This window comes from Garra rufa, chromosome 7 (assembly GCF_049309525.1).
Source record: "Garra rufa chromosome 7, GarRuf1.0, whole genome shotgun sequence".
Taxonomy (NCBI): Eukaryota; Metazoa; Chordata; class Actinopteri; order Cypriniformes; family Cyprinidae; genus Garra; species Garra rufa.
Window position 1 is genome coordinate 52,014,809 of NC_133367.1, and position 13,350 is coordinate 52,028,158.

General features: G+C 38.4%; 1 protein-coding gene across 1 annotated transcript; it reads right to left on the bottom strand.

Annotated features, from left to right (window-relative positions):
* Positions 1 to 2,116: 2,116 nt before the first annotated feature.
* Positions 2,117 to 13,058, bottom strand: LOC141338668 (intestinal-type alkaline phosphatase-like). The gene is made up of 9 exons (XM_073844272.1): positions 12,945 to 13,058; positions 10,966 to 11,140; positions 10,523 to 10,695; positions 5,897 to 6,031; positions 5,727 to 5,802; positions 5,508 to 5,642; positions 5,220 to 5,411; positions 2,636 to 2,752; positions 2,117 to 2,556 (listed from the first exon to the last, which is right to left on the bottom strand). Exons 1-9 carry the CDS (start codon positions 13,056 to 13,058, stop codon positions 2,285 to 2,287), a joined length of 1,389 nt encoding a protein of 462 aa, XP_073700373.1. The 3' UTR covers positions 2,117 to 2,284.
* Positions 13,059 to 13,350: the final 292 nt, after the last annotated feature.

Here is a 13,350-nt window from a genome sequence, read left to right on the forward strand (position 1 = left end):
CTATTCTGTTCTTTACTGAACTGTTCTGTTCTTTACTAAACTGTTCTATTCTGTTCTTTACTGAACTATTCTGTTCTTTACTGAACTGTTCTGTTCTGTTCTTTACTAAACTGTTCTATTCTGTTCTTTACTGAACTGTTCTGTTCTTTACTGAACTGTTCTATTCTGTTATTTACTGAACTGTTCTGTTCTGTTCTTTACTGAACTGTTCTGTTCTGTTCTTTACTGAACTGTTCTGTTCTTTACTGAACTGTTCTATTCTGTTCTTTACTGAACTGTTCTGTTCTTTACTAAACTGTTCTATTCTGTTCTTTACTGAACTATTCTGTTCTTTACTGAACTGTTCTGTTCTGTTCTTTACTAAACTGTTCTATTCTGTTCTTTACTGAACTGTTCTGTTCTTTACTAAACTGTTCTATTCTGTTCTTTACTGAACTATTCTGTTCTTTACTGAACTGTTCTGTTCTGTTCTTTACTAAACTGTTCTATTCTGTTCTTTACTGAACTGTTCTGTTCTTTACTGAACTGTTCTATTCTGTTCTTTACTGAACTGTTCTGTTCTTTACTGAACTGTTCTATTCTGTTCTTTACTGAACTGTTCTGTTCTTTACTGAACTGTTCTATTCTGTTCTTTACTGAACTGTTCTGTTCTTTACTAAACTGTTCTATTCTGTTCTTTACTGAACTATTCTGTTCTTTACTGAACTGTTCTGTTCTGTTCTTTACTAAACTGTTCTATTCTGTTCTTTACTGAACTGTTCTGTTCTTTACTGAACTGTTCTATTCTGTTATTTACTGAACTGTTCTGTTCTGTTCTTTACTGAACTGTTCTGTTCTGTTCTTTACTGAACTATTCTGTTCTTTACTGAACTGTTCTGTTCTGTTCTTTACTAAACTGTTCTATTCTGTTCTTTACTGAACTGTTCTGTTCTTTACTGAACTGTTCTATTCTGTTCTTTACTGAACTGTTCTGTTCTTTACTAAACTGTTATATTCTGTTCTTTACTGAACTGTTCTGTTCTTTACTGAACTGTTCTATTCTGTTTTTCTGAACTGTTGTTCATTGAACTGATCTGCACTGAACTGAATTAATATACCCTTGTTTTAAACTGTTCTTTACTGAACTGCTCTATTCTGTTCTGTTCTATTATGTTCTTTACTGAACTCTTCTATTCTGTTCTTTACCGAACTCTTCTATTCTGTTCTTTACGGAGCTGTTCTTTACTGAACTGAATAAATAAACTACTGATGTAAACTGTCTTTACTAAACTGTTCTATTCTGCTTGTTTTCTTAAATGTTATTTAGTGAACTGATGTAGACCCGAACTGAATGGTCTGTTTATTTTCTTAACTGTTCTTTTGTAAACTGATCTGCACTCAATTGAAATAATCAACTTCTTTAAACTGTTCTTCACTGAACTGTTCTATTCAAACTATCTTTAGTAAACTGATCTGCACTGAATTGAATCGACTATTCTTTGGTGAAATATTCCATGCTGTTCTTTTCTTCACTGTTCTGTTCTTTACTGAATTTTACTGTTCCTCAGTAAACTGAGCTGTTTCTTGCTACAATATAATTCTAATATTAACTTAATATTAACTTAATGATCAATTGTTCTGAACTTTGTTAAAATTAACTGTACAGTACTGCACATCTCTGTTCTGTTCTGTTCAGATGTTGTTCTGTCTGTTCTGTTCTCTTCTGCTCAAAATAAATTTTTGATCCAATCAGTTAATCAACAAGATTTTCTGTAAATGTAAGTAAATATAGAATACAAAATGTTGATTATTCTGCCTTGCTGATGGTCCATGTCTAAAACCAGACAACAATATTTACATCTACTGATCTGGCAGATGCTTTTATACAATATGTGCATTCCATTGCATTCAGTGTTTATCATTTCATGCATTCCGTGCATACAAATTAGTCACTGAAACTGTATTTAAACTAGATGTCATTAAGATTTGTAGAAATACAATATTTATCATGACCTAATGTTATATGGCTAGTTGTATAACCCCTCATACATTAATGGATACATAATTGCTTTCATATCTGATGGCATTCGTGCCACAAAAGATTTACTCACAAGAGTTTATTGGTCTCACATGTTTAAAATTTATAATCACAGTCTTCCATTGCACAATATATACAAAAATATCTGATTAAAAAATACTTTCATGGAAAAACTTTACATTTATATACACAGCACCAAACTTCAATATAAACTATTTGGGTTATAAATCTCCAAAAAAAAAAAAAGTCCTCGTGCAGTGGAGTCTGTTATCTGAAGACAAGCCAAAACACGCCTGTTAGTGAGATAAAAGTCCCTGAAAGAGTGATTTTACAGCCTCCTGAGCCCTGAAGATGCACCGGACAGTTAGTGTACGGCTCCAAACATGCTGCGTAAGCCATTGCATGGGCCACATAATTCTGTTCTTTGACTCCGTGAAAGAGATGAGCCATCGGGCCTTTTGCATAGATAGCTACATCTTCCCCTCCATGTGTCTCTGATTCCAAAGGAACGGCAGCTTGTTGCATGTACTCTTCATCATCTACAAATAGAGTTAGATATATTAGTATTTGACAGCAATATGTGAAAAGGCGCAGGTAGTAAATGATGTCCATACTTACAATAATCCACTTCTGAAACATTTCCTCTTGTTCCGTTCACATGAGCGTATCCAGGTCCATTAGCATACAAGATACTAGTGTATGGAAGACTATCCTCAGCCTTCTTGGGTGCCAGACCTGAAATAAATAAATAAATAAATATCACTGGAACAACAGCTGATTGGTTCAAATATACGCTAGTGCTTGCTGTAGCAGTTTGCAGTGTGTTTCAGAAACCCTCCACCTTCTCAGCTCCACCTGTCTAGATTTGCTATGGCGTGAGTGTTTCAAAAACCTCCACTTCCCCAGCTCCACCTGTCTAGATCTGCTATGGCGTGAGTGTTTCAGAAACCGACCACCTCCCCAGCTCCACCTGTCTAGATCTGCTATGGAGTGAGTTTTTCAGAAACCCTCCACCTCCCCAGCTCCACCTGTCTAGATCTGCTATGGAGTGAGTGTTTCACAAACCTCCACTTCCCCAGCTCCACCTGTCTAGATCTGCTATGGCGTGAGTGTTTCACAAACCTCCACCTCCCCAGCTCCACCTGTCTAGATCTGCTATGGAGTGAGTGTTTTAGAAACCCTCCACCTCCCCAGCTCCATCTGTCTAGATCTGCTATGGAGTGTTTCAAAAACCTCCACTTCCCCAGCTCCACCTGTCTAGATCTGCTATGACGAGAGTGTTTCAGAAACCCTTCACCTCCCCAGCTCCACCTGTCTAGATCTGCTATGGAGTGTTTCACAAACCTCCACCTCCCCAGCTCCACCTGTCTAGATCTGCTATGGAGTGAGCATTTTAGAAACCCTCCACCTCCCCAGCTCCACCTGTCTAGATCTGCTATGGAGTAAGCGTTTCAGAAACTCTCCACATCCCCTGCTCCACCTGTGTAGATCTGCTATAGTGTGAGTGTTTCAGAAACTTCCACCTCCCCAGCTCCACCTGTCTAGATCTCCTATGGAGTGTTTCAGAAACCCTCCACCTCCCCAGCTCCACCTGTCTAGATCTGCTATGGAGTGTTTCAGAAACCCTCCACCTCCCCAGCTCCACCTGTCTAAATCTGCTATAGTGTAAGCGTTTCACAAACCTCCACCTCCCCAGCTCCACCTGTCTAGATCTGCTATGGCGAGAGTGTTTCAGAAACCCTTCACCTCCCCAGCTCCACCTGTCTAGATCTGCTATGGAGTGAGTGTTTCTGAAACCCTCCACCTCCCAAGCTCCACCTGTCTAGATCTGCTATGGAGTGTTTCAGAAACCCTCCACCTCCTCAGCTCCACCTGTCTAAATCTGCTATAGTGTAAGCGTTTCACAAACCTCCACCTCCCCAGCTCCACCTGTCTAGATCTGCTATGGCGAGAGTGTTTCAGAAACCCTTCACCTCCCCAGCTCCACCTGTCTAGATCTGCTATGGAGTGAGTGTTTCTGAAACCCTCCACCTCCCAAGCTCCACCTGTCTAGATCTGCTATGGAGTGTTTCAGAAACCCTCCACCTCCTCAGCTCCACCTGTCTAAATCTGCTATAGTGTAAGCGTTTCACAAACCTCCACCTCCCCAGCTCCACCTGTCTAGATCTGCTATGGCGAGAGTGTTTCAGAAACCCTTCACCTCCCCAGCTCCACCTGTCTAGATCTGCTATGGAGTGAGCATTTTAGAAACCCTCCACCTCCCCAGCTCCACCTGTCTAGATCTGCTATGGAGTGAGCGTTTCAGAAACTCTCCACCTCCCCAGCTCCACCTGTGTAGATCTGCTATAGTGTGAGTGTTTCAGAAACTTCCACCTCCCCAGCTCCACCTGTCTAGATCTCCTATGGAGTGTTTCAGAAACCCTCCACCTCCCCAGCTCCACCTGTCTAGATCTGCTATGGAGTGTTTCAGATACCCTCCACCTTCCCAGCTCCACCTGTCTAAATCTGCTATAGTGTAAGCGTTTCACAAACCTCCACCTCCCCAGCTCCAACTGTCTAGATCTACTATGGAGTGAGCGTTTCAGAAACTCTCCACCTCCCCAGCTCCACCTGTCTAGATCTGCTATGGAGTGAGTGTTTCTGAAACCCTCCACCTCCCAAGCTCCACCTGTCTAGATCTGCTATGGAGTGTTTCAGAAACCCTCCACCTCCCCAGCTCCACCTGTCTAGATCTGCTATGGAGTGTTTCAGAAACCCTCCACCTCCCCAGCTCCACCTGTCTAGATCTGCTATGGAGTGTTTCACAAACCTCCACCTCCCCAGCTCCACCTGTCTAGATCTGCTATGGAGTGAGTGTTTCAGAAACCCTCCACCTCCCCAGCTCCAACTGTCTAGACCTGCTATGGAGTGTTTCAGAAACCCTCCACCTCCCCGGCTCCACCTGTCTAGATCTGCTATGGAGTGAATGTTTCAGAAACCCTCCATCTCCCCAGCTCTAACTGTCTAGACCTGCTATGGAGTGTTTCAGAAACCCTCCACCTCCCCAGCTCCACCTGTCTAGATCTGCTATGGCGTGAATGTTTCAGAAACCTCCACCTCCCCAGCTCCACCTGTCTAGATCTGCTTTGGCGTGAATGTTTCAGAAACCTCCACTGTATATCATATATGGGTTTAATTTTATATATGTTACATGTGGATGTACCAAAAATAGGGTTCCCTCGTGGGGTATTTCCACCAAAAGTGAAAACATGGGAATGATCAGCAGTGACAACAGTGAGAGTTTCCGATTCACTGGTCAACTCAGACGCTCTCTGGATTGCCCGGTCAAACATGATGGTTTCAGTCAGAGCAAGCTTGGCAACCCCATCATGGTGCCCATGGTCTATTCTACCTCGTATAAACACAAAGAAAGATGTTTTATACTATGAGCAGATTATCATTAAACAGTAAACAGTACACAGTAATGCTGGAGTAAATGCTAAATACTCATCTTCCACAAAGAGAAAAAACCCTTTAGGATTCTTCCTGAGGATCTGAATGGCTTTCTCTGTCATGTCCACGATAGAGGGGTCCCGAGTGCGATTCCTGAACACTTCAAACCTCATGTCTTTGGGTTCAAACAGACCTGAATGAGAAATGTGAATGAGAATGTCATACCGGCAGTACAATGTCAGTAAATTAAAATGGAAACATTGTAAACTGGCCTTACCCATCAGGGAGTCTGTTGTTTTAGCATTCACCGCATTAAGCTGCTCTTTGTTCCAGACATACTGGGCATTCCTTCCCTAATAAAGAAAAAATAGATAATCAGGTAAAACTGAAGCAGTGGTTTACAAACACAATTAATGCCGCAATAAATGTATTCTTTTTTCGAGGTACCTTACGAGCATTCAGCCAGACGTCAATGAGGTTCTTTTTGTCTTTGCGATCCCCTTTGCGAGAGGATGAAGAGGGGTATTCTGGATCAGGGGTTCCCTTGGGTGTCATGTACATGCGGCCGCCGCCAAGAATTACCTACAATGGAGACACCTATTTAGAAAAATTGTTTCTTGATGATAGCTCATCCAAAAATGAACATTACCCCATGATTTACTGTCAATAAAATCAGAGTCATAGAAAAAAATGACCTGGCTCTTCCAAGCTTTATAATGGCAGTGAATGGTTGTTGAAATTTTGAAGCCCAAAAAAACTGCATCCATCTATCATAAAAAGTACTCCATATGGCTTCGGAGGTTAAAAAAGGCCTTCTGAAGCGAATTGATGTATTTGTGTAAGATAAATATCTATATTTAAAATTTATTTATTTTTATAATTTAGGTAACGTTTAGACTCAAAAGTTTTAAAATGGAAAGCTGTGTATGCATTTTGACTGTTTATTGACATAACAAAAGCGTTTTTGAAGCTTGAAAGTGCAAATGTCTGAAAATCGATTTCAAAGTTAAATTTTTTGAAACTGATATTTTCGGCTGCATAAATTGTTAATCTCTGAAAATGGTTGTGTCATTCACATGTGTATTATGTTTTCAGTCTATAGGCATGTACGCAGACGCGTAGTGTTTCTTTACAAAGTTACATCGCCATCTACAGGCCTGGCATGAATAACGCACAATTTTTAGTCGTTTTAGCAAATTAAGTTCGTTTTTGTTGTCAGTACATGAAGCTTTTCAAAAACTTCAATTTTTAGTACATTGTTGTTGTGGAAATGTACCCTCAATGCCAAGGTAATAAAACTCTCAGTATTGTGTAGTAAATCTATATTCAAAAATGAAAGTATTAAAAACTTTGCCAAAATTTGCAATGTTAACATCTGTGGAAATTCATCATCATAGTCAACCCAAGCTCATTGGAAGTATGTGCCTCTACATACATTTCTGCTACACTGTAATTGCGCACTCTACTGCACGTTTTGCAGCAGTTTCAAAGTGAAATGTCCATAGAGTGGAGCTAAAACACACATGACAATAATATGTGACAATAAGTGCATGACCAGCTAAGGTTCATCATAAACAAGCTAAGGACCAGCATAAACTATCTTAGGACCAGCATAAACCATTTTAGGACCAGCCTAAACCAGCTAAAACCAGCATCAGAACCTACCTAACCAGCATTTTTTTTTCCAACAGGGATTAATGCCCATATCAACCTTATTTAGCGATAGTGTAAGCAATACATTTGGATTTGTCAACGCAAAAAGTTGGTTTATGCTGGTCCTTAGCTGGTTTAAGATGGTCCTAAACTGGTTTGTGCTGGTCCTTAACTGGATTGTGCTGGTCCTAAAATAGTTTAAGATGGTCCTTAGCTCATTTGAGATAGTCCTAAACTGGTTAATGCTGGTCCTAAAATGGTTTATGCTGGTTCAAGATGGTTTATGTTGGTCCTTAGCTGGTTTAAGATGGTCCTAAACTGGTTTATGCTGGTCCTAAAATGGTTTATGCTGGTTCTAAGAGAGCTTATGCTGGTCCTTAGCTGGTTTAAGATGTTCCTAAACTGGTTAATGCTGGTCCTAGGATGGTTTATGCTGGGCCTTAGCTGGTTTAAGATGGTCCTAAACTGGTTAATACTGGTCCTAGGATGGTTTATACGGGTTCTAAGATGGTTTATGCTGGTCTTTAGCTGGTTTAAAATGGTTCTAAACTGGTTTATGCTGGTCTTGAATTGGTTTATTCTGGTCCTAAAATACTTTATTCTGGTCCTAAAATAGTTTATGCTGGTCCTTAGCTGGATTAAGATGGTCCTAAACTGGTTAATGCTGGTCCTAGGATGGTTTATGCTGGTCCTAAAATGGTTTATTCTAGTCCTAAAATAGTTTATGCTGGTCCTTAGCTGGTTTAAGATGGTCCTAAACTGGTTTATTTTGGACCTAAAATAGTTTATGCTGGTCTTTAGCTGGTTTAAAATGGTCCTAAACTGGTTTATTCTTGTCCTAAAACAGTTTATTCTGGTCCTAAACTCGTTAATGCTGGACCTACGATGGTTTATGCTGGTCCTAAAATGGTTTATGCTGGTTCTGAGTTTATGCTGGTCCTTAGCTGGTTTAGGATGTTCATAAACTGGTTAATACTGGTCCTAGGATGGTTTATATTGGTTCTAAGATGGTTTAAGATGGTCCTAAACTGGTTAATACTGGTCCTAGGATGGTTTATACTGGTCCTAAAATGGTTTATACTGGTCCTAAAATACTTTATTCTGGTCCTAAATGGTTTATGCTGGTCCTTAGCTGGATTAAGATAGTCCCAAACTGGTTAATGCTGGTCCTAAAATGGTTTATGCTGGTCCTTAGCTGGATTAAGATAGTCCCAAACTGGTTAATGCTGGTCCTAAAATTGTTTATGCTGGTCCTTAGCTGGTTTATTCAGGTCCTAAAATAGTTTATGCTGGTCCTTAGCTGGATTAAGATGGTCCTAAACTGGTTAATGCTGGTCCTATGATGGTTTATGCTGGTTCTTAGCTGGTTTATTCTAGTTCTAAAATAGTTTATGCTGGTCCTTAGCTGGTTTAAGATGGTCCTAAACTGGTTTATTTTGGACCTAAAATAGTTTATGCTGGTCTTTAGCTGGTTTAAAATGGTCCTAAACTGGTTTATTCTTGTCCTAAAACAGTTTATTCTGGTCCTAAACTCGTTAATGCTGGACCTACGATGGCTTATGCTGGTCCTAAAATGGTTTATGCTGGTTCTGAGTTTATGCTGGTCCTTAGCTGGTTTAAGATGGTCCTAAACTGGTTTATTTTGGACCTAAAATAGTTTATACTGGTCTTTAGCTGGTTTAAAATGGTCCTAAACTGGTTTATTCTTGTCCTAAAACAGTTTATTCTGGTCCTAAACTCGTTAATGCTGGACCTACGATGGTTTATGCTGGTCCTAAAATGGTTTATGCTGGTTCTGAGTTTATGCTGGTCCTTAGCTGGTTTAGGATGTTCATAAACTGGTTAATACTGGTCCTAGGATGGTTTATACTGGTTCTAAGATGGTTTAAGATGGTCCTAAACTGGTTAATACTGGTCCTAGGATGGTTTATACTGGTCCTAAAATGGTTTATACTGGTCCTAAAATACTTTATTCTGGTCCTAAAATGGTTTATGCTGGTCCTTAGCTGGATTAAGATAGTCCCAAACTGGTTAATGCTGGTCCTAAAATGGTTTATGCTGGTTCTAAGGTAGTTTATGCTGGTCCTTAGCTGGTCCTAAACTGGTTAATGCTGGTCCTAGGATGGTTTATGCTGGTCCTTAGCTGGTTTATTCAGGTCCTAAAATAGTTTATGCTGGTCCTTAGCTGGATTAAGATGTTCCTAAACTGGTTTATGCTGGTCCTAAACTGGTTTATTCAGGTCCTAAAATAGTTTATGCTGGTCCTTAGCTGGATTAAGATGGTCCTAAACTGGTTAATGCTGGTCCTATGATGGTTTATGCTGGTTCTTAGCTGGTTTATTCTAGTTCTAAAATAGTTTATGCTGGTCCTTAGCTGGTTTAAGATGGTCCTAAACTGGTTTATTTTGGACCTAAAATAGTTTATGCTGGTCTTTAGCTAGTTTAAAATGTCCTAAACTGGTTTATTCTTGTCCTAAAACAGTTTATTCTGGTCCTAAACTCGTTAATGCTGGACCTACGATGGTTTATGCTGGTCCTAAAATGGTTTATGCTGGTTCTGTGTTTATGCTGGTCCTTATCTGGTTTAGGATGTTCATAAACTGGTTAATACTGGTCCTAGGATGGTTTATACTGGTTCTAAGATGGTTTAAGATGGTCCTAAACTGGTTAATACTGGTCCTAGGATGGTTTATACTGGTCCTAAAATGGTTTATACTGGTCCTAAAATACTTTATTCTGGTCCTAAAATGGTTTATGCTGGTCCTAAAATGGTTTATGCTGGTCCTTAGTTGGATTAAGATAGTCCCAAACTGGTTAATGCTGGTCCTAAAATGGTTTATGCTGGTTCTAATGTAGTTTATGCTGGTCCTTAGCTGGTCCTAAACTGGTTAATGCTGGTCCTAGGATGGTTTATGCTGGTCCTTAGCTGGTTTAAGATGTTCCTAAACTGGTTTATGCTGGTCCTAAACTGGTTTATTCAGGTCCTAAAATAGTTTATGCTGGTCCTTAGCTGGTCTAAAATGGTCCTAAACTGGTTAATGCTGGTCCTAGGATGGTTTATGCTGGTTCTTAGCGGGTTTATTCTAGTCCTAAAATAGTTTATGCTGGTCCTTAGCTGGTTTAAAATGGTCCTAAACTGGTTTATGCTGGTCCTAAACTGGTTTATTCAGGTCCTAAAATAGTTTATGCTGGGCCTTAGCTGGTTTAAGATGGTCCTAAATTGGTTAATGCTGGTCCTAGGATGGTTTAAGCTGGTCCTAAAATGGTTTATGCTGGTTCTGAGATAGATTATGCTGGTGCAAGGTGCAAAAAAGGTGCAAAACTGTGGCAATACTGAACTGGCAAATAACATGTGCAGCACACCATCTCAAACTGTTATGTTTGATCTAATGGCATCAAAGTGTATGGGTTATGGCTCACATCAATGTCAGTGTTGGTCACCAGCTGTGTGGCGATATCGGTGCAGCCCTGCCGTCGGGCCGCGGAGGGCACGTCTGCATCGCTGTACCAGCTGCGGCTCACGGAGTGGGCGTACGCTCCAGCAGGTGATGCATGCTGGACTCTGGTGGTGGTCACAATACCAACAGACTTTCCTACATATACACAAAGAAACACACATCATCACATTTATCCTTCATTAATTAAAGTGACAGTTAACCAAAAAAATTTAAATTCCAAAATTTTCCAAACTTTTGTGCTCAACAGAAGAAACAAACTCATACATGTTTGGAACAATTTGAGGGTGAGTAAATAATGACGGAACTTTAATTTTTGAGTGAACTGTCCCTTTAAGATCAACGACTGCAACAGAAATAATTGGTTGGATGTGTGCAAGTGTGATGATGAGTCAAAATCAAAAATACCTTGTGCTTTGGCGCGGTGTAACACTGAGAAAACCTCATTGCCAAATGTGGTGTTGCACTCATAGGCCACGGCTTTAGCGCTCAAACCCACCGTCTTGGCATTAGCCTTCACACCGCAGTGGTACGCAGTAGCCGTGCTAGCACTGTCCGCCACCTGCCTGTCAACGCTGTATGTCTGTTTGGAAACACATCCACTCAATATATTAAATACTGATAGATTATAAGTAGATAAACAGTTTTCTTACACCCTAATCTGATTTGTGCTCCTATAGTGATTAAAGGCATGCCGTGTGGAGACACCTCACATGTGTAATCAGCATTCTCTTGTCCTCATGTTTTCCAGGATCAGAGGTTGCAGTGATATCTAAACTTATCTGGAATGCATAATCTGCAGTCAAACGATAACTTGTCCTATCTTAAACTGTGCCTGTGGCACTATCAAAACAATACGAAAGCCCATTTCTGCCGCTGAAGAAAAAATGATATAAAAAGATAATACTTCGGGGAAGAAAAAAGTCGAATTGTGACAATAAGTATGAGAGTTAAAATTATGACAGGAAGTAGAAAGTATGATAAACAAGCAAATTATTACAAACTTAGTTTAATTAAGAAAAAACAGAAGAAATTAAACAATAAAATTAATAACAAGAAGTCGAATCAATATTACGGCAAGCATTAGAAATTATTATTTAAAAAAGTTAAATGTATAACATAAATGTATGTATAAAAGTCAAATTTATGACAAAAAGTAGAAATTCTGTTTTAAAAAATCTAATTATAACAAAAATGTAAAAGTATGTGAGTCAAAATTATCACGAAAATTAGACATTATGATAAAAAGAAAAAATAGTCATAATTTCTAGATTTTTTTCTTAATTATGATTAAAAAAAGTAAACGTATAACAAAAAGTCAAACGTATGAGTCAAAATTATGACAAAAAGTAGAAATTATGATTAAAAAATGTCAAATTATTACAAAAAGAAAAAAAAATATGATAAAAGTAAAATTATAACAAAAAAAGTCAAATTATGAAAAAAATTCAAAAGAATGAGTAAAAATTATGACAGCAAGTCAAAATATGATAAACAAAAGTACAATTATAACAAAAAATCAAAGGTATGACAAAAAGTAAAAATTATGATAAAAAGTAGAACTTATGATTTAAAAAATAAAATAATAACAAAAAGTCAAATTATGACATAGAAAGTAGAAAATACACAAAAACTATAAATTATAACTTAAAAACAACTGACAGCATGACAAAAATGTATTTCATAATTGACATCCCATAATTTAGTTTTTTATCACATAATTAGAACGTGTTTGCTTGTTTATTTCATTGCATGCATTTTTATTTTATTTATTTGTTGATTGATTGTTTGTGTTTGAAAAAAAAATCCATAAAACAAAGCACTGATCAGCCTGATGCAGAAACATTAGCTTAACCAATAAAAATATATTACAAAAAAATAAATCAATGAAAATCCTAAATATTTCATTAGACTAAAATTGTACTATACTTTACAATAATAATAATAATAATAATAATAATAATAATAATAATAATAATAATAATAATACTTTCAAGAATTACTTTTTTTTTTCACTTCAAGCTTTAAAAAAGGAGTCAACCCCCAACAATTCTATTAAATAAATCTGTATTATAATAATATCTTTATAAAACAGTGATGTATAACAACAATGATGTGCAGTTGGAAAGAAAACAGGTTTTCTTGATTACTTTAAAGCCATTGCTCTACGCCTTTTGCATTCAGTTCAGTAAAAAACCTTGGATGGAAAATATGGAACATTAAAAATCTAATCTGAAGACAAGCAGCTGTTATTATCCATGCAGAAGACACACACACCCCATTGGCATTTGGTTGGCAACCAAGACATTCCTTCATAAATTGCACAATAAAATTGATATGAATTATCGTGAGTTATTGAAGAGGGTGGGTAAAGAGTAGTATCAGACCTTTGACAAGGCGACGTAGGGAAATCTGTCCATGGCCAAAACAGTCTCCTCCCCAGACTGTCCTTCCATCTGACCTCGCAGGATACGGGCGGCTGAAACTGTAGACACTCCCATCCCTGAAAGACCCACAGACCCACAATATATCACAGCCTGACCCACAACCCAAACCACTCATCAACTCCACCGTCAAAAATACGGTGTTACGCATTACAGAATTACTAAATACATCTGACTGCAATCTGTTACACTTACTGATAATACATTTGTAATTAGGTTGACTTGAGAAAGCCAACTTACTGAAATGCTATTTAAACTTACTTAAAATGTTCAATCTATCTATAGCAACTCGAATCAAGCTAGGAACATGCTAATCACACTAGAAACATGTTAAAAACTGGCTGATTTT